Here is a 27,639-nt window from a genome sequence, read left to right as displayed (position 1 = left end):
TTTTTTTTTTTAAAAAAAAAAGCTTCCATGGCATAAATGGCAACTTCTCATCAAGGCAGATTGCAGTGATCATATTACTCTGCTGCTTTCTTTCTGCCTTTTATTCCCAGTGAATACAGACTTCAGTCTCTGTACTGATGATCAAAGCCCTTGATGGAATTGTTCCTGCTAGCTGAGATGTCACCTTTGCTTCCATGACCTCTACAAAATAGCCATATTCCATTGGGAATATGAAATTGTTGCCCAATAAATAGATGTTTGCAGGCGCACAATATTGACCTTACGCAAGAGCCACCCTAAACTGTGAAATTCATATCTATAAAAATAGGAAAGAGCACTGTGTTAAGAACTAAAGGCAAAAGTCATCTTCTTTAACAAAGTCCATGGACTTGTATGTTAAATATATGGACACTCAATGGAAGCTATAGCTTCAATAGACTAGGATGGAAGAAAAAAAGATTAATTTGGATACTATGATTTTAAATACATAAGTACTGCTGAAATGTTTAGACATTGCTTCACAATGTCTGATTAGTGCTGTTCTCGCTATTTGATCACTGTCCTGCCATATATCATTGCTAGGCATGCTGTGCTCTGATGCACACTTTGTTACGACATACAGGTTGCTCTCCTTTATGCCTGGTTAATCACTTTATTCTTTCCTCATTTGTGAAAATTTGTTTCTCCTAGTCTTTCCCCAAGCCATGAGTGACTTAATTTCCCATTAAAAAGATAGCTTCTATAGGTGAGAGAAATTCTTTCAAGCCTAAACAGAGCCATCATCTCTCTCACCCATGGAAATTGATCAGTGTAAGAAACAATCAGAAAAATAGTTAAAACTCAAAAAGTGGGATTGGCAGGAGGCTTTCAGTCCTCTTTATAAACCAGAAAGATTTTTAAAGGCAAGCCCTATTTATTTTTTCTTTGTTAGGTTGCCATGAGAGTCTCATTGCTGTGAATGCACAATCAAGAAAAACTGTGTGGTTTTTTTTTTTTCTAGTTTGCAGTATCAGTCAGCTCCCTGCACTCATACCTTGAATGAACTAATATTGCTATTGTGGGATTGTCTTAAAGTATTTCTACTTTATTTGAAGTGTTTATGTTCTTAAACTGTTTTTAAATCTAAAACAAAGTGGCTTCAAATTTCAGGTATTTAAGGATAACTGCTGTAGGAGAGAGCTTCTTGCCCTTCAGATTTACTGCAGAAATGAAAGCAAAGGCTGCAATGAACTGCTGACACTGGCACAATTACTGGTAAGTACCGTGATGCCATCACATTCTTTCTTTCAAACTAAAGAATGAAAAAATCTACAAAATTTAATTTTCATCTGCCTACTTCCTGATTAATCAGCAATGTGAGCTAGTCTGCCTGTTTATAGAAGTTATTATAAATAGTGTTTTTGAAACTCCACTTTTAATAGATCTATAAAATATCTTAGTCAATAGTCACAATTTTTGGTTTAGGGTGCCTAAAAGTCCTTCAGTAGGAGACATGTGTTCTTAGCGTCTATGGACATCAGGCTGTTTATTTAGGTGCCTAACTTTTAAGCTCTCCACTTGGAAAAGTTTAGCTATAATGTTCAGACATTGTAAGAGTAAACCAAGACTTAGATGCTTGTTCGGAAAACCTGTAATATGCAGCTGCTTTGCAGATCTGGAAGGCTATTAGGTATGTTGTTTTTCGTGATACTCTCTTTTGCTCTAATTTGCATATTTTCTTTTTTGAATTTGAATTGAATATCTTTTGGTATTTCATTGGTACCAGTTTTGGGATTCTAATATAAAGATTATTCTGCTTATATTTGTAATTGTAATATTCTGGTATCACCAAACATCTAAGATAACCTGAAATCTTAACTTTTCAGGACATAATATAGCAGTCATCCAAGGGTTAGGTTCTACACAGTAAATCTGTGAGGGTATATCTACATGGCATTGTTATTTCAGAATAACTGACCTTATTCCAAAATAACATAGTCTGCATCTTCAGAGCAAGCCGTTATTTCGACATAATGTCAAAATGTTGAGCTGGAGAACTTCTTACTCCGACTCCTGTAACCCTCATTTTATGAGGAATAAGGAAAGTCAGAGGAAGAGTACTCTTTCTTGGTCTTCTAGCTGTGTACGCAGCATTAAGAGCTGAAACAAGCTACATCAATTGCGTGGCTTAAGTTGCGTCGCTTATTTCATGTTTAACTCTGCTATGTAGACGTGTCTTTACTGTGTAGTCATGCGCAGCAGCAGCAGATGTTCTGAGGTACAACATGGTGTACATCTAAGATTAGTTTCTGGTCTTGAATTTACTTTGGGAAAGTTATGTTTCATGGGTATGATGATGATAAATGTAAAAATTCGTTAATTTGATTGTTTATATTACAGATACATTTGAGAAATGACTGTCAGTTTGAAGAACTTTCATGCCCTCGTGCTGATTGCAAAGAAAAAATCCTGCGGAAAGACTTGCCAGACCACATAGAAAAGACCTGTAACTATCGGGAGACTACATGTAAATACTGTAAAAACCAAGTCCCAATGATTACATTACAGGTGCAGTGTTTTCTTCTATCACTCAAGTCAGATCTTACCTTAATGTAGAATGACAACTTTTCAAATGCTCGTTTTTTAGCAGCTTTCAGTGGTATAAGGCTTTTAGCCTTATGTAACACACCATTTTCTCTAGCACTGTCAAATTTCAAAAGAAAGTATTCTAGTTGTTGAGAAGTACTTGCTGTTGAGGAAATTCATGACCAAACTGTAAATTAAATTGAACATGAAACATTTGAATGCCAGAAACATAAAGAACTAATTTTCAGCAGGTCGGGGTAATTTTGGTTGGCTGTTTTTTAAAGTATAGTTTTCAAATGATGCAAGGAATAGCATCCAAAGGAAATTTTTAGCAATTTTTTTTTTTGCTATTCCGTCCTATTTAAATTGGTATATTGTACAAATCTACCATCATAACAATGTACCCTCACACAGGGGTATGTGTTTCTGAGGAACAGCACATCAATATATTTTCCTTTGTTTGGGTGCCTGTGTCATCCAAAACAGCTTCACATCACTTTTGCAGTTGTGACAGGGAATTACATGCCCTTGTATAAGCTGGCAAGGAAGAAAATGAACATATAAAATTCAGTAATGCCTACTGTCTCTGCATATCATGTGCCAAGTGCAATCATATTATGAAAACATTGTTACTGTTAGCCCAAGAGTATGGTGTCTGGTAAGTAGTGTGTTGTCAGACCCAGGAAAGAAGTATAAGAGAGAGAGTTTTGCTGCCATTCTAGTAATTTGTGGCAGAATTTGTGGAGGTTGGGTGGCATTATGTTGTATGTCATCCCACTTTGCATCTTATGATATTGACCCCACTCTGAAATATAGTCACCATATTCATTTTTAATATACTTGTGCAATGTTTCCATGTCTACAACTCCCTGGGCCTCTTGCAGAATGGCTAGACCGTTCTAGTAATAATGTTCTTAGCTCACATAGGTATACAGGTTGTACCTCCCTGGGCTGGCACCCTCCAGAGCGTGTCAGGTTCCAAATGAAGGAGTTTATTGGACCAGAGGAGGTCAATTCTGGCTCTTCCTTGCTCTGTTCTCTGCCTCTCCGCCCTCCCCAGAAGCTTACTTGGACTCCAGGGCTTACCTGGAGCTGGAGCTGAGCTGCAGAGGTTGGAAGCACTTCTTTGTAGCCAGTCTGGCAGCAGGGAGCCCTCTGCTGGCTGACCGCAGCATGTGTGGGAGGGGGAAGGGAGAAGCCCTGCAGCAGCTCTGGGCATACAAGCACACAGGGTTGTGCAGGTGCACCCAAATATGCAGAGCAGCTGAGTGCCCTGGGGAGTCCTTGTTGTTACCCTGGCAGCACCACTCTCATGCCTCAAGTGGCTCTGAAGACTGCCAACCTCCCCCCTTCCCCTGGGGAGAATCCGGGCAGGCAGCCTGCACAATATCCTCCGCTCCAGCCTGGGCCTGCCCCTCGGCAATACTGGGTAAGTCTTCTAGTATCTATATCTGCCTTTTCTCCTATATTAGTCAAGGTTTCGTAAGTGATACGAACCAGTGATGACTTTCTAAAATACTCAGGGGCCTATCTCACAGTGACTGAGCACTAGGTTCATCTTTGGTGCAGCTGTCTTTGCATATCTGTCCAGTACATTTAAGGGAGCCCTGTAAGCTGTGGCAGTGCAATGATTGAATTGCAAATCTGGAAGGAGAAAAGTATGAAAGGTTTCATCTTATTTTAAACATACACTCATTTTATGCGTATACGTTGATTGGATTATTACCTTAAGTGCATTATTATAACCTCTGACCTTAGTTAGAAGAAGATTACAGTTTTGGTGTACTTAGTTTTATACCTCTGATCATCTCTTTTGTTCACTCAGCTCACCAAACTGTATGTTAAAGGAAAACTTGACAGTCTGCCATCTGTGGGTTGGAGTTGTTGGGGATATGGTCAAAATGAGATTTCTAAAGCTATTTTGCATTTAATTTTTAGGTGTTAAATATTGTCTGTAGACTTAAGTAATCCTTTAAATATGTTCTTACTGAATTCACACTGGGTTACTGCCTGTATATCTCTACATTTTTTCTCCTCCATGAAAAGAAAAAAAAGATCTGGTCTTCTGAAAGTAAGATTTGAATAACAGAAGTGGAAGTTTCTCCGCTTCTCTTGCTGCATTTCCTGAAACAACTTAGTTGTGCATTTTGCCTATAATTATTAGAGTTTAATCTTTGAAAAGATATAAAAATACATCTTAATTCATATTTCTAGAAAGAGCAATGGTTATTTTTGATTTACACACGCTGTTTCCTATAGTTCTGGGAGGGGAAAAAAAGTTTAAGAAAAGATTTTCCTGAAAACTGGGTAAACTGGGGGCATTCTAAAAAGCATAACTTCATCTGCACCAATAGTATTTTTTCAGGCTCTGCAAAGTGAGGGCACTTCATACTAAACTGAGTTGTATACTAAGACGTCAGTCATTTTATATGTAGTAAAAATCTGAAGTATTAGCCAGTGCTTTTCATATTTTGCATCTTTATAAGCATCTCAACAAGAGCAAGTTTGTATGTGCTATCCTTCCTGTCTCTGTACCAGCTGCTACTGGCCTGGACATTAGGATGTCCCCGAGAAGTCTCTTGTCCCCATGAGAATGAGGGTCATTAAGGATTACTTTCTAGTTTGGTCTGATCCTAGATGGCTGGAGCAGGCTAATTGCACAGATAGGAAAAACCTTCTCTTGCTTTTCATCCAACTTTTTATTTAATCAACATATAGGTCCCAAATTAAAACTGTAAGACCATATCCTGCAGAACTGAAAGGGGCTCTGGAAAGTTAAGGAAGAGCGACAAGAGTGTCCGGATGTAGAAAATGGTGTTATAGATGCCAACCAAATGTTCAGTGACTAGGCGAATGCAAAAACTTCTGAATTCTGTTAAAAAATGTGATTAAAATGAATCACTGAAGCATAAAAAGGAAAGAGCAGGAACCTTTATAGAGTTAGACCAATGCCAGCTTGTTGTAGGAGTTAAGCAGATGAAAAGTATGAAGTGTTCCTTTATTCAAAATATTAACAAAACTAGTAGTTCTCTTGGTAGGACCAGCTTCTGGTCATGGTGTCTTTGGTGTTTCAGGGGTGCAAAAATATCCACAACATTAAAATCCAGGACGAGCAGAGATCAGCCACTGATCAAGCAGTAAATGTGTTTGTGCCTACACTGTTTTAAAAGCCTGGGAAAATATAATCTGGGAGATTATACAAATGCTGTTAATTTGGGGTTTATATTAGAATATTACCTCACTCTGCTTGAGTACCAAGACTCAGCCTGCTTGTAACCAGACCATTCAGTCAGATGAAAGAGAGATTTGCTTTGTGCAGTCTGTCTGCTCACTCTAAGCTTCAGTTCATCTCTGTTGGCCTGTGCAGACCATCAGGTTTTAAAGTACATTAATAAGTCAGACACGCATTTCAGGGACTTGAACAGAAAATGAGAATCAGTACAATGATTTTTTGAGATGGTGCAAAGAAAAAACCAAAGGTATGCAAATGGAAACAAAAATAATTTTTCTTGTTTCATGTACAGCTCATGTCTTCATAGAATCTGCCTGCCCTACAGCCTAGGAAATCCCCTTTGTGGCTGGTAGACTATTTAGATAGCGATGTGGACTTACAATTAAAATTTTAAAAAGCACAAGCATTTGTCTTATGCAGTGCTTTGTCTCGCTAGGTGAGATTGGTTTTTGTACACAGTTTTGTTTTATTTGAAGCATACATAAAGCTTTTGGTACAATCCACTATCCACGCTCCACTGTGTCTTTCTGGCAGACAAAATTGCTCATTCTTCAAAGCAAAAACAGAAGTGAATGTTTTATTTTATTATTAAAGAATCAAAGTACTATGCAGAAAAATATTTAATTGCTGTGAAATGGGTTTGTATACTGCTTTTTCTATTCTGGAAACCGTGTTACCCTAACTTAATTTTAAAACTAGATTATGTGTAACCTGCATCTCACATCATATGGAAGAATTAAAAGCAGCCTCTATAGAGAGTGGGTGCCCAGAAGCAAGACATGAGTTTTGCTGGTCAAAAATGGAAGTAGTAGTGTTCTGTTGCTAGGATAGGGATGAAAATCAAATATGTGTTGAAAGTCACTAGAAGGGCTCCTGTTAATTTTCAAGGAGAATGCTTTTGGGCCTTGAACTAGTAGTGGATTACTTACCTCCTGAAACACACAAGTCAGGGGTTCCCAAGCAAGCCTCAGAAGGTCACAGTTCTATACCCCAGGTGGGACTTGAACCCACAACCCCTGGTTCTAGAGGCCAGTGCCTGGTCCATTAGGCCACTGGGACTGGACCCTGAAGCACACAAGGAACCAGAGAGAGAATGGTCAGAAGTTTTCTTTTACTGTCCGTCAGGAGTATCCCTTAATCTGTCAGACCTTCAGGGGGTAGCCGAGTTAGTCTGTACAGGATAAACTTAAAAAACAACAAATAGTCTTTAAAGTGCTACCAGACTAACAAAACATGTAGATGGTATCATGAGCTTTCGTGGGCACAGCCCACTTCTTCAGATGACCAGCAAGCCATGGGCTGTGCCCACAAAAGCTCATAATACCATCTACATGTTTTGTTAGTCTTTAAAGTGCTGCCAGACTATTTGTTGTTTTTTAAGTTTATTCTTTCAGACCTGTCTGACATAGTGAGAAATGGATGTAAATTAGGAGATGAACACAAAAAGTGCACTGTAGTTTGATTATAAAGAGCTTTAAATGAGTTTTAAGTGTTTTGATGTGTAGTGCAAGAACTCAGTATCAAATGGCAATGAAATTAAAAATTAAAGGATATCAAGAGAGTGAATACGAGCATGTGGATTTACAGTGTTCTCTGGCATTCAGAAACATAAATATCTGAAGATATTGCAGTACAGTGTATGGTGATATTGGAAGGGTTATCATCCTGGCAATTCTCCTCTCTTCCAATAATATATTCCTCCCAGATGATTAATGGGGTTGAGAACTTTATTTTTATTGAGATTTTTTTGATAAAGGATTATTTGAACTGTTCTTCGCACAGGAAATATGATAAATTCCGTATTTTTCTGAATAATAAATAGTTGATAAATGTACATAAATTGAAAGTTTAACATCAATGTTTGTTCATTCTAAACTTTGTACAAATAAATTTGTAATGTTCACTGTTCTGCTCACTATATCCATGTGAATATATTTTTAATTATACCATGGTAAGTTACTACTTTTTCCATATAACTGCTGTTCCAAATGGTTTGTAATTTTAAATATAATGTATAAATTATAATTTGCTTTGCTTTTTTTCCCCTTTTAGAAACATGAAGATACAGACTGTCCCTGTGTCGTGGTTTCATGTCCTCATAAATGCAGTGTTACATCACTCTTGAGGAGTGAGGTAAGAAGTCATGCCCAAAGTTGTGCTGAAAAATTAAATAAAACCCTATTCAACAGTGTTCAGGATAGAACTTTGTGATTAATAAGATCTCGCAAGAATTTTGCCAGAAGCCATTTCCTTATTACTATGTGAGATCTAAAGTAAAGGCTTATCTACCACTACAGTTAAGTGTGTGATAATTTTTTGATTTTTTTTAGTTATTTGTTAATAAAATATCTTTCAGAAATTCCTTTCCTAATTTTCTGTGTTTATTATACACGGCTTGTCAAAATCATAGAACCAGAGAGCTGAAAGAGACCTCAGAAGGTCATCAAGTCCAGTCCCCTGCTCTAGGCAGGGCCAATCCCAACCAAAAAATGAGCTTTTATCTTTCCTGCTTTCTCAATGGAAATTGAGTTAGAAGCACTTAATGAGTCCAGTAGAGCAGAACTTTTGAATAGTGTTATGCAGTACATGTTCTTCCATTTCAGTATTCAAATAGAATGAGAAATCTAAAATATAGCATTATAATCTGACATTAGAGATGCCTTAAATCTATTGTTTATTTTGAAGAGCTTGTGGATTTGTTTGTGCAAAATAAGGTCATACTTAGTGATTACGTACAGATACCAAATTTTACATAAACAATCCTGCCACTTAAATTAGCTGAATGCACTACACCAGAATATTCTGGATGAAAGGTTTAAATCATTATTTTTGTTTTTCATCGGAAAAAAGTCATAACTGTTATGACTAGAGTTCATAAAAATATTTGCTAACAAAATTAAAATTGAGTCCCCAATTCAACCTCCATTTTAGTGCAAAGACAATTTTTAGTGTTCTAAATCACAAAATTAAATTAGTTCGAAAAGAGTAATGGAAACTTTGAGTTTCTGATTCCAATTTATTCTGTATGGTAATTATTCAATAAAAATGAATGTTTGAAGTTGAAATCCTACAAATGTAAAACTGTTTTTTTACTTCCCTTTTGTAAGCACCTTAATAAAACATTCTTTTACATCTATTTAATTTCTTGAACTTTCCTATAAACACAATCCATGCAAAATGACTTTGCCTGGTCAGTGATGGGTCTCATCTGCTTAGTGGTATATGTCAGGGGTATAGCCTGACCTTAAATGCTGTTTTGATTTTCTCTCTTCATATCAGAAAAGAACAAAGCAGGCATTGAAAATGTTCAGAGAAGTATATAAATGAATAGCTGTTGTGTGGAGTTGGTCCATGCAAGAGATTAAAAATATTATTAGGACTCTTAAATTTAGAAAGTAGGAGAATAAAATGCCTGCCACTTAGATATCATGGTATTATAGATGCCTTAGAAATATTTAAGTTAAAAAGAATTAGCTATATATACAAAATTCTGATGCTTCTTTTTACTCAGTACAAGGATAAGAAGGCACTTTTGGCTAAATTAATAGGCACCAAGTGTAAATGTCGAAAAGGAAACACTGTGAAACTCACTGCCACAGGGTAAAAGTTAAGTAAATAGTTCAGTCTTACTCGAGAGGATTCAATATTTAATGTCTGTATTCCACACTATTGGGATAACATTACTGCTTTGAAGTAAAACTTATTAACAGCTGAGATTAAGAAAAAAATTCTTCTTTATGTTTGTCAGTTGCATCATGAAAGGTTGGAACCTTCCCCTAAATCCTTCAGCATTGGTCATGATCAGAGAATGGATACTGGTGTAGACAGACCAATCCAGTATGACATTCTTTGTGATCAGGACCAACAAGCTTCTAAAGCTTTTAACATATGTAGAAAATTCAGTTAATATTTTGAGCCAATAACTGCCTTTTGTATCTTGCGATATTTAAATGTATTCCTTAATTTAATCATACCTTACTAGAGTCTATAAAGGCTGATGTGCATGTTTTCCTAACAATAAATACTTTTGTATAATTTAGAATGAGGAGCACATATTTGTTTCCCGCACGCCATATTGTCATACTTTAAATTCATCACTTTGAATTACTTTTCACTGGTATTCGGTTAGATTTTTTATTTTTTTGGACTGTTGTTCTTTTGATATAGAAATAAATCATTTTAGGATTATAAGAAGTGAATAATCATATTTAGTGCCCAAAGTGTCAGGCATTTTCCAACTGGATCTGCCCAAGAAATGTGCAACCTAAAATTAGGGATGTGAGCATATGACTGTGTAAAAGATTAACTGATTAGCTTGGCCTTATCAGTTAACAATCATAGTTATACCCAGGCACCTGGGGAGCTGGCTGCTTCCCTATGTTGCTGCGTCTGTATCTGAGGCAGCACTGTGGGGGCAGCAGCCAGCTCCCTGGGAGCCAGTATGCGTGGGGAGCTGGATTTAAAAGCTGGTTCCCCACGAACACCAACTCCTGGGGAGCACCCTGTGCTATTACCTCTGATACAAGTGAGACTTGTAACTGTTAAGTTTTTCAGTGGTTACATGTTTACACAATTACCCGCATTTTAACATCTCTACCTAAAATGTATACAGGCCCGTCTTTGCTATAAGTCCAAGATATGTTCCAAAAAAGTGGACTTAGTGAAACAGCTTAAAGCGGGGATTTTTTTCCCATGTGGCTGACTTCCATTTGTTCATTTAAAAAAAAAAAAAACTTTTTTTTGGCATGACATAAGAGCAGGGAATGGGAGGTCTTATAATGCATCAGTTCCTACAAGCATTGATGACTTTAGTGCGGAATGGATTTACAGGGGTAACTTATAGTGGGGACACCCTGTATTAGGTCTTGTGCACATTAGTAGATATACTTACAAGATGATGATGTATACATCTAATTACATAAGTGGAGGGCAGCCTTGGGGCTCAATTCTGCCAGTAATTACTGATTCAGGAAAGCACTGCTCTTCAGAATAATGCCTATACATGATCTTAAATCCCACTGACATCAGTAAGAAATGCTTAAATGCTCTCCTGAGTAGTGATGGAGTTAAGAGTTGAGTGCTTAGTCCTTACAACTGTGAGTTGTCCCATTTGAAAACAAGAGGTCAACACACATCAGTAAGTGTGAAGCTTGATGATACGGATTGGCAGAGTTTGACTTTAATCAGCTGCCATCATTTCTGGCATCGTTTTGTTGACTGCTGATTAATTTTTTTTCTGATATTAAGAAAATGAATCTGAAGCCAAGTTGGATTATTAGGGAAAGCTGTTCTAAAGTGATGTAGGCAAATGCCTGCTTAACAGTTTGAGAAAATTGTGTGTGTTGTGCCATTCTTGGGAGTGCACAAAAAGTGAACATGGTGTTTTCATTATAAGATAGGAACTACTCTTAATATGTGTAAATGGTTGGCACAGTGCTTAGTTTTGAGGAAATGGAAGAAGTAGTGCCCCACTGAAGTCTTGTGTAGCACATGTACTTTTTCTTCTTTGATTTAATATTTTTTTCCTGAAATGTTTCTTTTGTAAATTTCTGCAGTACGTGATTAAAACAAAGTAAATGTTGTGTATGCCAAAGAGGGATTATTTAAGCTTCTCTGTAGGGCCACAGTTTCATATGCAGGCAGGATCAATTCAGGCCTTTTTTGGAGGTGGATGAGTTGAGTACCACAGGGCTTACTGTGCAGGTCTTTCAAGTAAGATCTTAAGTTTCTTGAACTCAGTAGAGCTATGACAGTTTACACTAGTTGAGGATCTGGCCTATAGGTCCTCTCTGCTCTCTAAAGAAATAAAGCTCTAAAACACTTGTCAGAAGGGATAAGATTTTTCATAGTGTTCAATGGCCTTTCATTCCAGCTTTTAAGCAGTTTGCATTTTTTGTCCCCTAAAAATGGCTGCATTTCATTAGGGCTCTTTGTATACACTTCTGTGATTTTATTTTAAAGCACAAGTTATTTTCTGTGTTTATCATCAATCAGAACCTGTGTAAAAAGCAGGCCTTTTCCTACTTACGAACATTCACTCTTGTGTGCTATGTTATACCTGTGACTCAACTGCACCTTGGTATAAAGTATTTGTCTGTTTCATGCTGTATTTGTTTACAGTCTTCATTGTTTAGTTTTTTTTTCTGGCATTGAGAACTGCATGTCATGTTTTGACAGTCTGTTCCTAATGGAACTAGAGTTAGAAAAGATGTATGTTACTACAGTGAAACTGGTCTTAAGTGACTATCCAACAGACCAGCAAAAGTCATTTGTAAGTAAATACTGGCCTTTAATTAAGTCAAACAAAAATGTATGGAAAGTCTTGGATTTCTATAAAGTGTTTTTAATGGGGTTGCCTATAGGAACGGTCTTCAGTGGAGGTTTCACTGTAAATAAATGTGTCTCTCTGTATATTGTATTGGAATGTGCGTGTGGTTACATGTGTATATGCACTCTGAGTCAGAGTGGAGATAATATACATACATGTACTGTATGTTTTACAAATGGAACACAATACAAACCTGATAATCTGTGCCCTTTATATGTTCTGAGCATTATCATGCAAACGGTTTCTGCCAAAACTCATATTTTTTTCCTATTGCAGTTGAATGCACATTTGTCAGAATGTATTAATGCCCCAAGTACCTGTAGTTTTAAGCGTTATGGCTGCACTTTTCAGGTCAGTATATAACAATTATACTTCCCAAATGATGAAAGTCTGCAATAAGAAAATTTAACATTTTGACATGAAAGTTGCAACTTCTCTGCTCTTGGTTAAGAAACATTGATCCAGTTGCATGAGTGGTTAAGACTATATGCAGCAGGTGTTCGTTTTTGCATACTTTTTATGTAAATTATAAAGAGCATACACACACACTGGCAATGTCTTGGGATTCATTTAGCCAGTTACAGATGTCTTAGATCTTAAGATATTATATTAAAAATTTTAACTTCCCCTCTTTGAAATAGGAGAGTCATTTTTTTTCACCACAAGTTATCTAGTAATTTCTGCTGTTCTATGACAGTATTTATTTTTTTCTGATTTAAATTTAGTTTCTTCTGTTGGCAAATATGAATATATACATGATTAAAAATAGATTGGCCCACTCAGAATGTATAGATGGTGTGTGTGTGCGTGTGTGCGCGCGCGTGTGCATAGTTGAACCACAGAATAGAATTAATAAAAACTGCAGATTAAATCCTAGAAGTCACCGCAAAGCAAGAAAAAACCTGAGTGTAGTTTTTCCCTATATGCAATATCTTACTTTTCATACTATGTGTTTGATCATGTCAGCGAATTCTGACAATTTACATAAAAATTCAAAAGCTGCTGACAGGAAAAAAGGAGTTGATCACATTAAATGCAATAATTTTGAAGTTCATGGTAACCTATGAAATCAGATCTATGTGTAGCAACTCTCCTATAAACTTTCTTTTCCACTGATACCTTAAAGCCTGTTCTGAGTCCCATTGAAGTATTTTTCCCATTAATGCCAAAGGATTTTGGATCAGGCCTTTAATATTCTGCAAGTGAACAAATAAAACATTCAGCAATTTAAACAGAAAAATACAGTTGATTTCTCAACTGTAGAAATAACAAATGATATAGCATTGCCCACTGTTATGTCTTATGTATCACTGTTCATTCTTTTTATGTATGTATATGTGTGTATATATGTACATATATCCACATATATATTTTTGAATATTTTATATAGAGTATATACATTGAAGATCATTGAAATTTTTCCAGTTGCTGGCAACATATCTAGATTCAAAATAAATATAAATTGCCTTGCAAACAGTTGCTGAAGTATGGCGTGAAGTAAAAGATAACATGATCTGCATCTTATGTACTCTGTATACTATCTATGTGTGTTTTGTAAACTTAAAGTGGTTATTTGTACCAACATTTGCAGACTGCGCAGGGACAGGAAATCTGAACATCATAAAGCAACAGTGGATATGTCTTTCTAACTTCCTATAAATTAGCCACTCTAAACTGTTTTAGTTAACAGATTCTACACAGTTGGCAGTTTCCAGTGATGATAAATTTACCTTTACTATTTCTCTTTTATATTTACATCAATGGAAATTTTACAGTAATTTTACAGTAATTTATAAAATGGTTAAACTATTTGTGGAATCAGATGTTTGAGTTACATGACTTGAGTTTTATTATTTTTTATGATAAAAGTTATAGAAATGGTTTTAAAACCATTCATTTTGTACGTCTTTTCTCCATTTTTATTGCATCTGATAAAATAAGCACATTGGACATATACAGCAATTGGATTAAAAAGCTCTACTAAATGTATTTCTCACTTTTTTATAAGTTCCCAAGTAGATTTCCCCTCTATATTTTTGCAAAGTACATTCGTGTACCAAAATATATGTAGTGTTGGTTTTATATTCTTGTGTTATATTATTGGGTTTTTTTTTAAAGTGAAATTGGCTAAAATGTATAAATTCTTTGTTGTCACAGGGAACAAATCAGCAAATTAAAGCACATGAAGCCAGCTCAGCAGTGCAGCATGTTAACTTATTGAAAGAGTGGAGTAATTCTCTAGAGAATAAGGTATATCTTCTACTAACTTTAATTTTCATGGATTTCTTTAAATTCTATAAAAACAGAGAAAAAGACTTGTTCAGAAGCTGTTTTGAAATACAGCTAAAGCACCCCTAGGTTCAAAACCCTGTAAATTAGTGTAACATTTGTATTACAAGAAAATAAAATTGGCTTCACATGTAAATATGTAAATTTTTATTAACTTGCTACTATGAATTTAGTGTTAAATATTTAATTTATTAAACCAGCAATCATTAAATTTTCCCTTCAGTCTTTTTTCTTATGAAAGTGCTGTTAGGGAAAGTACTGTGGTGTTAGGAGCTGCATCTACCTGTGTATTTTTCTGGAGATCAGATCCTGGAAAACTGCACATACTGAACCGGCTTCATTTTTATTTTAAATTTATCAAGAGCCCTCCAAGCTTCTTGGCCTGAAGAGACTTTTATTAATCAACATGCTGTTACTCTCAGGCCAGCTGGTTTCTGTTCTGATGCTGGGTCTGTTTGAAGTTCACATACTACAGTGCTCCCTTGGAACTCTTGTCTTTAAAGAGTTTTGGGATATTGGGGGAATTTATTGTGAGACCAATCATTGCAGATCACCTCACTAACAGCTACAAGTCCTTTAGGGCATTTAGGTTGTGTTTAAAAAGCAGACTTTCGTAGTCTTCAACTTTACGATATGTTTCAGTGCTGCACCCGATCAATAGTGTAATGAGTCAACATATTTTAAAGTGACAGGTCTTAAAAGGGTCAGTGTTTTATATAAAGCATTATTTTGATAGCTTAACCAAATATCAAATTACTTTTAATCTGGTGTTTCTTAACAAATTCTCCTAAATCTAAAAGTAGAAAAGTCTGCAGAATCATTAGCCTGTTTTGGAGGAGGTGGGCAGTGTCAAGTGAAGGCATATATATATTAAAATAACGCGCAACATAAAGCAATTCACATGTGAGCCCATTGGCAAATAGAGACATAATCCTATGATTTTAGTCAATCTACAGAAGTTTATTTCACTGAACTAGGTGGAGAGCAATTTCTCTGCTGTGCTAGCATTTTTTTCCCCTCAGAAGTTCAGAAAACAATTTTTCCTGTTCTGGAGGACTCTAATGTGTTTTAGTCAGATGTATTTCTTTGTGTAAATTTTAGTTTCGCTGCAAAGAAGAACAGCATCTCAGTTTACCCTCACCTTTTCGATCTAAGAAACTCCCATAATTTTAGTGGTAATGTAGATACCAAAATGCTTCAGCTTTAACAGATTCAGTTTTATATTCTGATTTTCTCTCTTCCTAATTTGAGTCAAGATATAACATTTATTTTACATAATTAAAAGAAACCTCTTCCATTGATTTACAGTATATTTTTCTTACATATTGCACTTAAAAATAATTGCCCTGATACGCATGTTATCATTCAAAAGCTGTTGAGAAATTCTGTCTCTCTTTATTGTTTTTAGTAGTAAGAAAATTAAAGCCTTGGTATGATTTTTTTTCACCAAGTTGTAGAGCATACGTGTTTATCACAGTTGTCTTTTTGCACTTCCTGCTTTGTAGACTTCTTCCTATTCATAATGAATGAGTTGAATCACTGGAAATCCCAGGACAGTACCAAGTTACCAGAATAGCTAACCACATATCACATGTCAGTGATTTTTATTGTCAAGAGATGTTACAAATTGGATTGTGACTTAGGCCAAGTCTGCACTGCCATTTTACTGCCTTTCAGCTTTCTGGCTCAGGGTTCTGAAAAAACACTCCACTCCTGTCCCTGAGCACAAGTTACAGCTCTGTAAAGCACCAGTGTAAACAAGTTTCCAGTTCTGTTAATTACTCCCCTCACACGGGTGGCTTACATAGAGTGATAGGAGAACAACTTCCCAGCACTCCTGCCATGGTCAGACTTTTGCTTTAAAACACTGCCACAGCTGTGCTTTACTTTTAGGCATGTAAACAAAGCCTAAGGACCTTCTTCCAGTTGAAGTAATTCATGGCACTGAATGCATTAGGGTGAAGAGAGAACTTCTGAAGAATATAAGTGAAATCTTGACCACACTGAAGCCAACAGGAGTTTAGCCACTGACTTAAGTGAGGCCAGAAGTTCATCCTGTGTACTTAACTGGGTTGGTATGGAGGGAAATAAAAGAAGTTAACTGCTCCCATTCAGAATAAATTTTTGATGTCACATAACACCTAAATGGTGTACTAACTGAAAACCTTCAGGCTTGCTGTCTGTTGTCACTTCCAAAGTATTTGCTAAATGATAACATCAGTGAGTGAATATTGTTGTTGACAGAAAAGTAAGGAGATGAAACAAATGTATAGCCAATGAAAACTTTGGATGTTGGGGAATCTGAATTTCATGATTTAAATCATTCTTTGTAGTGGCTCAAACTATAGAAGCCTGAATCAAAATACTCTGGGATTTTGGGAGGCTGGGAATCGTGACTCACTCAAAATTGTGTAACTTCTCTAAGTCCTGCTATGTATGTTTAAATACAAAGCCATGCCATATGATTTAAATGTGGAGATTGACTATTTAATCCAATCTTGTAGGGGATGAGAAATGTTTTCATTTCTTATCTGGAAGTGTGAATTGGTTTCCTAAAATAGAATTCTGAAATTGCAAAATAATGCCTTTATTCGTTAAATGCTTTTGGAACACAACAACATAATAACACTGAAATATGGCAAGCAAGTGAAGAAATTATTTATTTGATTTCAGGTACAGTACATAAAATGCTGATAATAGTTTTGTTTCCTTTTGTGCTCCCTTTTCTGATTAATGTAATCAAATTCAGACAAATGAAATGTGATTCCTGTCTATTTATCTCTATTCCTGCATGAGTTACTTTTAGATTCATTGTTCTCACACCCAAATGTAGCATTTTGTCTGACCTAAGGATCATAGGATATGGCCCTATAACTGCATAGAAAATTCCAATACAAGGCAGGCCATACAATGTAGCTTACCTAAAAATGGAAATATAATATCTGCAGCACAGATGCAGCTGGCTTGTGATCAGGAGACATGGAGAGGAAAATAATGAGAGAAAGAGAATGGCAAATTTCACAATCAAGTAAAAACTCTGATTCATTAAGGAAAAGTTGGATGCACAATTTAGAGTAGCTACCCAGAAGGTCTGATTTTATTCAGAAGGAAATCTTTCACATGGTTTAACTGTTCTTGAACAATATCCCCAATACACTTGGTATGCTTTTCTTCAGTGGTGGCAGTTTTATCCCTCTGTAATGCAAGAAAAAAATCAGCTTCATGCCTTATTTCTACTAGACCCTCTTCTATTGTGTTATACTAGAAATGAGGTATATGATCTGCTTGTGGTGCGATCATGTCCCCTTAAGTTTTTAGTGCTGTTGAGCACTCTTAATTTGTCTGGGTATTCAGCGATTGCACTTTGCGGGGATGGAAATCACTACTCCTTAACCTTACCTTGTAAAGATCTCGTTCTTGACTCTGATACTGGCAGTGAAGTAACAACACAGAAAATACTGAGCAAGGTTTTAAAACAGCAAAAATGATGGTGCACCAAGAGTTGTGCCTACTTCGCTATAAGTCAAGGTTGTCGTAATCAGATAAGCGTTAAAGCAGTTGTTTCCAGCTTTTTTTTAAGCACAAGATCATGTCTTGAATTTAAGTGTAATCCAGGATCTATCTCAAACCCAAGTACTCTTGCCCTGCCTTCTTCCCTGCCCCTTCTCCAAGGCTCCGTCCCACCTGATCTCTTCTCTGCAGCCCTGCCCTGCTCACTTCCTCCCCCTCCCTTCCACATCTTCACTCACTTTCACTATGCAAAGACAGGGATTTGGCATGTAGGCTCTGGTCTTTGGCCAAGGGGTTCGGAGTGTGGGAGGGGCTTCAGGCTAGGGGAGCAGGAGTAGCTCAGGACTGGAGCAGGGGTTCATAATGTGGGCTCCGGCTGGATACTATTTACCTCAGTTGGCTCGCAGGCGGTGGTGCACTAGGGTAAGGTAGGCTCAGCCCCACCCTGGCCCTGCACTACTCCTGATAGTGGCTAGCATGTGCAGCAGCCCTCCTGGGGCAGAGGAGCAAGTGACTCCACATGCTGTCCCCCATCCTTAGGCACCACCCTTACACTTCCCAATAGCCATGGTTACCCATTCCTGGCCAAGGAGAGCTACAGGGGTGGCGCTGGCAGGCCAAGGCAGCATGTGTAACTCCATGCCCTGCCTCCTCCAGGGGCTACAGGGACATGCCAGCTACTTCCAGGAGAATGAGAGAGATTCTCCTTTGAGGATGCTGAGCATGTTCAGACATAGGAGCAGCTGCCATCAAGCTCCTTCCATCCCGAACCCTGTCGTATTCCCCCTCTCTGTGGAGATGGGGTATAGAGGTGGTGGGGTTGAGGACACCCTGACATCAGTTTCCCCCACTTCTTCCTCCCCCATATTGCACAGCAAGCAGGATGCTCCTGGCGGCAGCTCTAAGGCAGCGGGGCAGGAAAAGCAGTGGGGGGGAGGGATAGCTGAAGTGCTGGCACTTGATAGCCTCCCAGCCAAACCAGTTAGGATCACCTGTCAGAGGCTCAAAGATAAACTAGTTGATCCTGATTTACTGGTTGGTGACCTCTGCACAAAAAGTTGTCTTGGCGTTGCTTAGTTCTGTTGTTTAAATTTGTTATAATTAATTAGTCTGAGGGACTTTCCCATTTGTTTTATTGGATCAAAAATGGTGTTTTGTATTCTCTGTCAGAAGCACTGCTGAGATGTAATGAGTCAAACCTTGTCTAGATGTCAAATACTTTTAGTTTTATTGTTGAAGAACATACCAATAGTTGTAGCCATGTTGGTCCCAGGATATTACTTCACCCACTGTGTCTTGCTCATAGGGACAATGCGTGCTTTTTGCCAGAAGGAAATTATGTAAAAGCTTTTTGTGGCTCCTGAAAGATGTTCCACACAGTATTCCAATGACATGGCTGATGGTTTAAAAATCACAACCAGTCACAAATGAATAGTATGTATAAAAAGGTGTGTCCCTACAGACAAAGATTATCCTCATTAGCATCCTCTTTGCGTGCTAGTCTACCCTTTTGGATTTTCTCTGGCTTCACAGATTTCAGCTACTTTGACCACCTTTCTTTAGTGCCCAGCCATCCCAATCCCACTGAATTACCATACTTGATTAATTTGTTTAGATTAGGATTTAGCATGGGGGAATAGTATTTACTAAACTTCATCCTTCCTACATAGAACTTTTTAATGCTACTTTTCTTTGGCATTTCTCTAAGTAAAATTAGTAAACCAAACCCAGTCTGGAGCTAAATAGGCTGCTTCCTCTGAACTTCTAACCAACTCCATGCTAGGGAGTCAGTTGAAAGCCTGGACACTGACCTATTAAATACGAATCCAATTAAACAGTTGTGTTTAGAGATAATATTTATTGCTGCCTTTGCATATCCCTTTTTCTCGTTTCTTAGGCCAAGAGGTATCAATACAATTATGTGGGAGGAGGACAAAAAAGCCATTAGAAGTTTCAGATTTTTCTGGTAGTTATGGAAAGAGATTTTGCTAGGATCTTTCTTCTGAATTTAAGGGGAAATCTGTAGGACAGTTTTAAAAAATGAAGTTATAGGTATTTTCATCAGTTTTGGCAGGAGTAATTGTAGAATTTTTTCCAGGTGGCCATGCTCCAGAATGAAAGTTTGGAAAAGAACAAGAGTATACAAACTTTACATAATCAGATTTGTAGCTTTGAAATAGAAATTGAAAGACAGAAGGAAATGCTGCGGAATAATGAATCTAAAATACATCATTTACAGGTAAGAATTTTAGACTCTCCCCATTAAAACAAAAAATGACAGTAGCTTCTGTTCTGTGCCTTTACACTTGCTAAGTGAGGGGGTCTAGTTAAAAAACAACAAACCATTATACTAAAAAAGAAGTGTATAAAACAAAGCTTTTAAATGTACCCTTTTTCTTGCTCAGCAGCTGGTTTTTCATATGTAAATCTTTTGATGGATTTTAAAAGTTTTCACTAAAATGTTAATTGGACTATTTTAAAAAAACTGACTTGCCCGAAAAGCCTATTTTTTTTTAAAAAAAGTGTAAAGCTAAATTGTACCTGGTCAGAAAAGTACTTGTAATCCTAAGAATGTAATTCCTTTTTGTTGCTTTATAAATAAAAAGTCTGCTTAACCAGACCACTGCCAAGTTAGAAGCAAAGGCCAGTTAAATCCCATTAAATTGTCTTATGCTCACTCTGTATTTTCTTTCTCCTTTTTGGTACTTACGAATGAAGGTATTCATCATGGTTGAAATTCACCCTTATACAGAGTCAGCATGAGTCTCTGCACTGCATTTGAGTATATATTTTTCTCCTATATATCTAGTGACTTTATGCCTGATTTTTTCAGAGAAAATAGTACCATATGCTTATATAGAACTTTTCACCCTCAAAAATTTCTTTATAAGTTATAAAGGTATTGTTGCAAACAACATTCTGACACATCTAGACATCTCCATCTCTCGAGTGAAACATAAGCAGCTTTAACAGTATGCTGAAGTAGTATACATCAGTTTTCAAAAGGATGTAAGTAACAGTGTCCTCTTCAGTTGATGTTGCAGGAGAAATGCAGGTATTTTAAGCAGTATGTCACTACCCAAACAAAAGTATAACATGGGTTCAGTTTTGTCCTTCTAAAAGTTGGCATGTTCAGCAGAACTGTATCCCAAAACTAGTATGCTGGGGCTGTTACTTCAGTGTCATCTAGAAGTCCCATGTATTTGAAACATCAGAACTAACTCCATAGCATCTGTTTCTTGGCCTTTCCTATTCAAGTTGTGATGGTGACAAACCCTGCATAGGTGGTGGTCTAAGATATGGTAGCATGCTTGCAATGTTGCATTCCAGCACTGTAAAAGTAGTTCAGGGTAGCAGCATATTTTTTTCTGTATCTTGGCACTTCCTGGTTCATCTGAAGATTATTATTTTTCTTTGCATTCTGTTTCTGGACCCCAATCAAAGATCAGGGCCCCATTATGTGAAACGCTGTCCAAACATAACAAACTTAAGGGTGTGCTTTACGTTTGTGTGCCTCTGTATTCATTGAACGAATGAACTTAGCTTGAAGTAAGTTATCTTGAAAATTTTTCACATCCAGTTCTCTCTTTTAATCACTAATGGTGGGAAAGGAAATATAAGAAAAGAGAGAACAATGTTTAATGAGGTACTGGCAACTTACTATAATTTTTTTAACTTGTTTAAGCCATGGTGGTGTTCTGCTTCTATTTGGAACATAAGAACATATTTTAACACATTTTAATCAGAAGGAAATAGATGTCCCTTTGATGGCAGATGGGGATTGAAGAGGTTTGTCCCCCCATCGTTTATTTATCTCCGTCTCCTACATACATTATTCCAAACCAAATAGTGCCCTTAATGTTACTTCAGTCTGATTTCTCTCATGTGCTGAAATCACGGTCTCTATCAGATTTGCAAGGGCAGTCTGTGAATATATATTTTGATTTCCTATGAACTGTTTGGCCAGTCTCAACACCTGTTGGATGACAGAAAGTATTAATTATCTATTGTGAGCTGCTCTTTTTCCAGACCATGTAAAGAACATAAGAATGGTCATACTGGGTCAGAACAAAGGTCCATCTAGGTGATTATCCTGTCTGCCAACAGTGGTCAATACCAGATGCCCCAGAGGGAAAGATCACAACAGGTAATCCTCACGTGATCGTCCCATCTCCCACTTGCAGACAAACAGAGGCTAGGGACACCATTTTTACACATCCTGGCTACTAGCCATTGATGGACCTAACCTCCATGAATCCATCTATCTCTTTTTTTGAACCCTGTTAAGTTCTAGCCTTCTCTGCATCCTCTGGCAAGGAGTTCCACAGGTTGACTGTGCGCTAAGTGAAGAAAAACTTCTTTTTCCTTGTTTTAACCTGCTCCCTATTAATTTTATTTGGTGACCCCTAGTTCTTACACTGTGGGAATAAGTAAGTAAATAACTTTTCTTACGTTGTTGAAGTACCAAAGCCACTAATAGTTGTAGTATAGTGCTGCATAGTTTGTTTGAACAGGCATTAATTGCTCAGCATGAAAGTCCTATGCATACTGATAACTTCCAGTAGGCTATCAGTATTAGCTTCCGTGCAAGCTTCCTTTGTATTGGGTACAGCTGTTTCATTGATTACAATTGTTAATTGTTGTCTGCTTTGCAAGACACTTTGGCAACAGTGATCTTAACAGTTCTGAGTATAAAGGCATTAAAAGACAAGCGGGTGCTGGCAGGAACCTCAGCACTTGAGACCTTTTTTGTTCAGACTGATTTTCTCTGTCCTAGTCTCTAAGGTAAACTTTATTACTTTCTTTGATTGAGTTTCATAACCTTGACAAGGAGGCCACAAACTGTTTTCTTACCCACCATTTCATAGAAGCAGACTGGGTATGTATTGGTAAATCTCCATTATCAATGGATGGTAATGCTCTAGAAAAGCTATGTCTTTCCTAGAACTTTAAACAACTACTTTGAGTAGTGTCCCTATGGGTGCTACACTGTAGGTATGTTTGTGTCTATTCTGGATTTAAATGATATCTCTTCTGCAGGGAGGCAATACCGGTTAAGATGAACACTGCTGCTGTGCTCTCTGCCTTAGAGGCTCATATGTTCCATAAAAGTGTACCTTCTGGCAACAATGGAAGGCTAGATCCCAAAAGAACTAGGTATTAAAGTTGAAACCCCTCCTATGGAAGGTGCTCTTAAATTGATGTCTGACCCCAGTCCCATATCCCCTCTGTGGTGAAGATTGTTCACAGATCTGTCAGCCTCTAAGGTTGAGCTAAGGAGAAAATCTTCTGATTTCCCTCACAAATTTGCCAAAAAGAGGGCTGCAAGCCCTCAAACTGAGCTCTCGGGCTGGTGGAGATCCCCAGCATACTTGTTCACCTCTGCACCAGTTGCTCCAAAACACGGTACTCATAGGACAGATGGGTCCTCTACTGCAGACGCTGCCTATAAACCTAAAAATCTGCAGGGCACAAACTCTGAAACAGCACTGTCAAACTCACTGTCAAAGGCAAAAGGAAAGATAATACCATCTCCGCAAAAATGCTGCTGAAGTGGAAATCTGTGGTACAGACTATTTCCAAACAGCCCACAGTCATCCCGCACAAGATCTCTGCCAGTTTCCTCGGTACTGGCACGTCAGCGTGGACAAGCCCTTTCAGCACCGATCACTGCGGTACCACAGGAGTTAAATTTTTTTTGAGATTTCATGGTGGCTGAGACTCCAGTGTCCCAGCTGCTTTGGTGCCAGGGCCCCAGTACCTAACCCATCTTGATCCCTAGAATCACTGCTAGTGCTGACATGCTCACCTTTTCTTGTCTCCTTCACTACTATACAGCAAGAACTTAAATAATGACCATGATGCTATCCTCTCATAACCCTCACACATGGCTCATATCTACATCAACCAGGGCACTCCCTGTACATCATTGGTCTGAGCCTCAACGCTCCTGTTATCACCACTGGTGGATTCCACCACCCATGCCCTTTCTCCCACCCCAGTAGCCATATTAAGACCCATAGGTAGCCTATAAACATCATATTTCTTGGACATCTGGTGTTTCCTACCAAAAATTGATAAGATCGTCTCCTTCAGCCTCTGTTGCCAGAGCCCCAGAACTTTAAGAGGAAACTTTTGAGGAGCAAGAGGCCATCCTCTATCACAACAGCATGTAAAAGGACCAATAAAAAGTACTGTGTGCCTTCCAAGGATGCAGAATTCCTTTTTCCAGAACCTTCGCCTATCTTCATCATTATGGCTGCTGTGAATTCCCATCAACAGCATCATACTAAATCCACCCCTTATGAGAGACTAGAAGAGACTTGATTTATTTGGTAGGAAGGCATACTTCAAGATTGCATATTATCAAGTCTTAATGGGAAAGCATGACCACATGAACTATGCTAAACTTAATATATTTATTGACCATTTTCCAGAAGCACTATAGGAACAGTTTCAAGGACCAGTCAGTAGCAGGAAGATGGATACAGCAGTTTGCGTGATATCGGTGGTGGTGATGTGATGGGCATTGTGGTGTCACTTCTCAAGAGTGACGGAAGAGGTACAGGAATGGTCAAGGCTCCAAACTTTTGTCAGACAAGACTCACTCCAAACTCTTAAGGACTCCGGTGCCACACTGCATTCACTACAGATCTCCACACCAGGAAAAAGAGTGGAAATTCAGTTCTTCATAATCCCATAGGTACCGACCACTCCAATACCTGCCCTCACAGCATTACTATGAGCCACAGCAAAAGAGGTCTAGTATTCAAAGGCATTAAACCACTGCTCAGTCCTTGGTACATCAGCCTTCCACTTTGAAACAGCAGTTTGAATGCCTTGGTTTGAGGCCCTGAAAGACCACTCCCCACAACAGCTGAAACCTACATGGATTTCACATTCCTTTGGATGTCACCTCTTTCTTTTCCTCCAGTGCTAGAGTACTTAGTTTCCAACAGATGGGTTGTGGTGGTAATTTCCAAGGTTCTTCTGTCCAGTTTACTGCTCTCCCACCCCATCCCTTTTCAGGGACCTTTTCTCGCAAGACTATTAAGAGAGGAAATAGATCATCTCCTTAGGAGCCAAAGAACCTGTTCCTGTGCACTTCGAATGAAAAGGCTTTTATTCCCAAAGTTTCCTGGTTTTCAAGCGAAAAGGAGGTTGGAACACCATACTAGATCTAAGAGTACTAAACAAGTTATAAATTAATGGAGATTGCCTATCTCCTAGAACTGGAAGGGACCTTGAAGGTCATTGAGTCCAGTCCTCTGTCTTCACAGCAGGACCAAGTACCATCCCTGACAAACTTTTGCCCCAAATCCCTAAATGGCCTCCACAAGGATTGAACTCACAACCCTGGGTTTAGCAGGCCAATGCTCAAACCACTGAGCTATCCCTCCCTCCTGATAATTCAAGATGGTCACGCTAGTAGCAATTATTCCATCTCTAGAGCAAGGAGATTGGTTCTCAATCTTTGACATCCAGGATGCTTACTTGAATATAAGTATCAGAGGGGTAGCCGTGTTAGTCTGAATCTGCAGAAGCAATGAGGAGTCCTGTAGTATCTTATAGACTAACAGATTTTTTTGGAGCATAAGCTTTCGTGGGCATAGACCCACTTCGTCTGATGCATGTAGTGGAAATTCCAGAGGCAGGTATAAATATGCAGGTATAAGAAAAGAGTACGAATCAAGAGTAAGACTAGAGATAATGAGGTCAATTCAGTCAGGGAGGATGAGGCCCACTTCTAGCAGCTGATGTGGAGGTGTAGAACACCAAGAGAGGAGAAACTGCTTTTGTAGTTGGCTAGCCATTCAGTCTTTAGAATTAAACAAACTGATGGTGTCAAATTTGCAGATGGATTGTAGCTCAGCAGTTTCTCTTTGAAGTCTGGTCTTGAAGTTTTTTTGTTGCAGGATGGCTACCTTTAAATCTGCTACTGTGTGTCCTGGGAGATTGAAGTGTTCTCCTACAGGTTTTTGTATATTACCAAAACTTCAAGATCAGACTTCAAAGAGAAACTGCTGAGCTACAGTTCATCTGCAAATTTGATACCATCAGTTTATGATTAAACAAAGACTGTGAATGGCTAGCCAATTACCAAAGCAGTTTCTCCTCTCTTGGTGTTCACACCTCCACATCAGCTACTAGAACTGGGCCTCATCCTCCCTGACTGAATTGACCTCATTATCTCTAGCCTTACTCTTGATTGGTACTCTTTTCTTATGCCTGTATATTTATACCTGCCTCTGGAATTTCCACTACATGTATCCGACGAAGTGGGTCTTTGCCCACGAAAGCTTATGCTCCAATACATCTATTAGTCTATAAGGTGCCACAGGACTCCTTGTTGCTTTTACTTGAATATATTGATCCAGCCTGTAGACAATTCCTCCATAGACAGTTCCTCAGGTTTTCCCTTGGTCAGGATCATTACGTGTACAGAGTACTTCCTTTTAGCCTCTAACCCGCACCCAGAGTATTATCCAAGGAAAAGAAGAGTTATCCTGAAGGAACCATTTATTGCTTCTTGATATGATTGACTGGCATCTTAAATGCATAACTTTGCTAAATACTGAAAATCATGGTCTTAATAAAGCTTAATGTGGCTTATTACAACAGTTGTAGCCTGCTAACTCTTCTTTTTGTTCTGTAATTACTAGGGTGTTAACAGACCACTTCACCCTTGAATGGTCCCTGGGTGTAGCTCTACACTACAGGACAATGTCTATGTAAGGTGCACAACTCGGACCATGTAACTGGAGTTACCTTAGGTCAAGTTGCTGCAGGGTCTACACTCCAAGGGGTCGACAGGAGAAACTGTCCCATCAACTTCCCTTATGAGTCTCATTCTGGTGGAGTACCAAAGTTGATGACAAGTGATCAGCAGTCAATTTAGCGGATCTTTACTGGACTTGCTAAATCAACTTGCAGGGATTCTCATAGAATCATAAAATACTAGAACTGGAAGGGACCCCAAGAAATCAGCAAGTCCAGTCCCCTGCCCTCACGGCAGGAACAAGCGCCATCTAGATCATCCCTGATAGATGTTAATCTAACTTGCTTTTGTGGAATCTACATCATTGGAGATATATAACTTCCTTAAACAATTTATTTCATTGCTTAACCATCCTGACAGGAAGTTTTTCCTAATGTCCAACCTAAACCTCCCTTCCTGCAATTAAGCCTTTTTCTTTTTGTTCTATCATCGGAGGTTAAGGAGAATAGTTTTTCTCCCTGCTCCTAGTAGGACTCTTTTAGGTATTTGAAAGCTGCTATCATGTCCTCTCTGTCTTCTCTTTTCTAAACTAAACAAACACAATCTTCCTTCATAGGTCATGTTTTCTAGACCTTTCATATTTTTTGTTGCTCTTCTCTAGACTCTTGCCAATTTTTCCACATCTTTCTAGAAATGTGGTGCCCCAAATTGGACACACTGCTCCTCATCAGTGCAGAGTAGAGTGGAAGAATGGCTTCTCATGTCTTGCTCACAACAAACCTATTAATGCATCCCAGAATCATGTTTGCTTTTTTGCAGCAGTGTCACACTGTTGACTCATATTTAGCTTGTGGTCCACTATAACCCCCAGGTCCCTTTCTACAGTACTCCTTCCTAGGTAGTCACTTCCCATTTTGTATGTATGAAACTGATTGTTCCTCCCTAACTGGAGTACTTTGCATTTGTCCTTCTTGAACATTATCCTATTTACCTCAG

The 27,639-nt window shown here is 38.1% G+C and overlaps 1 protein-coding gene across 10 annotated transcripts in view; it reads left to right on the top strand.

Annotated features, from left to right (window-relative positions):
* Nucleotides 1-27,639, top strand: part of TRAF3 (TNF receptor associated factor 3) — a 98,770-nt gene that overhangs the window by 56,314 nt on the left and 14,817 nt on the right. For 9 of the 10 annotated variants that reach the window (XM_075926524.2, XM_075926520.2, XM_075926521.2 and 6 more), the window contains 6 exons: nucleotides 1,150-1,254; nucleotides 2,380-2,547; nucleotides 7,850-7,930; nucleotides 12,402-12,476; nucleotides 14,283-14,375; nucleotides 20,023-20,163. In XM_075926524.2, the coding sequence (XP_075782639.1) occupies nucleotides 1,150-1,254; nucleotides 2,380-2,547; nucleotides 7,850-7,930; nucleotides 12,402-12,476; nucleotides 14,283-14,375; nucleotides 20,023-20,163 (663 nt within the window). The remainder of the gene's footprint in view (nucleotides 1-1,149; nucleotides 1,255-2,379; nucleotides 2,548-7,849; nucleotides 7,931-12,401; nucleotides 12,477-14,282; nucleotides 14,376-20,022; nucleotides 20,164-27,639) is intronic. The other variant, XM_075926530.2, reaches the window with a different exon arrangement.

Source organism: Pelodiscus sinensis, chromosome 5, assembly GCF_052426305.1.
Source record: "Pelodiscus sinensis isolate ZL-2025 chromosome 5, ASM5242630v1, whole genome shotgun sequence".
Taxonomy (NCBI): domain Eukaryota; kingdom Metazoa; phylum Chordata; order Testudines; family Trionychidae; genus Pelodiscus; species Pelodiscus sinensis.
The sequence above is the reverse complement of the archived record's forward strand: the minus strand, read 5'-3'. Positions and strand labels throughout refer to the sequence as shown.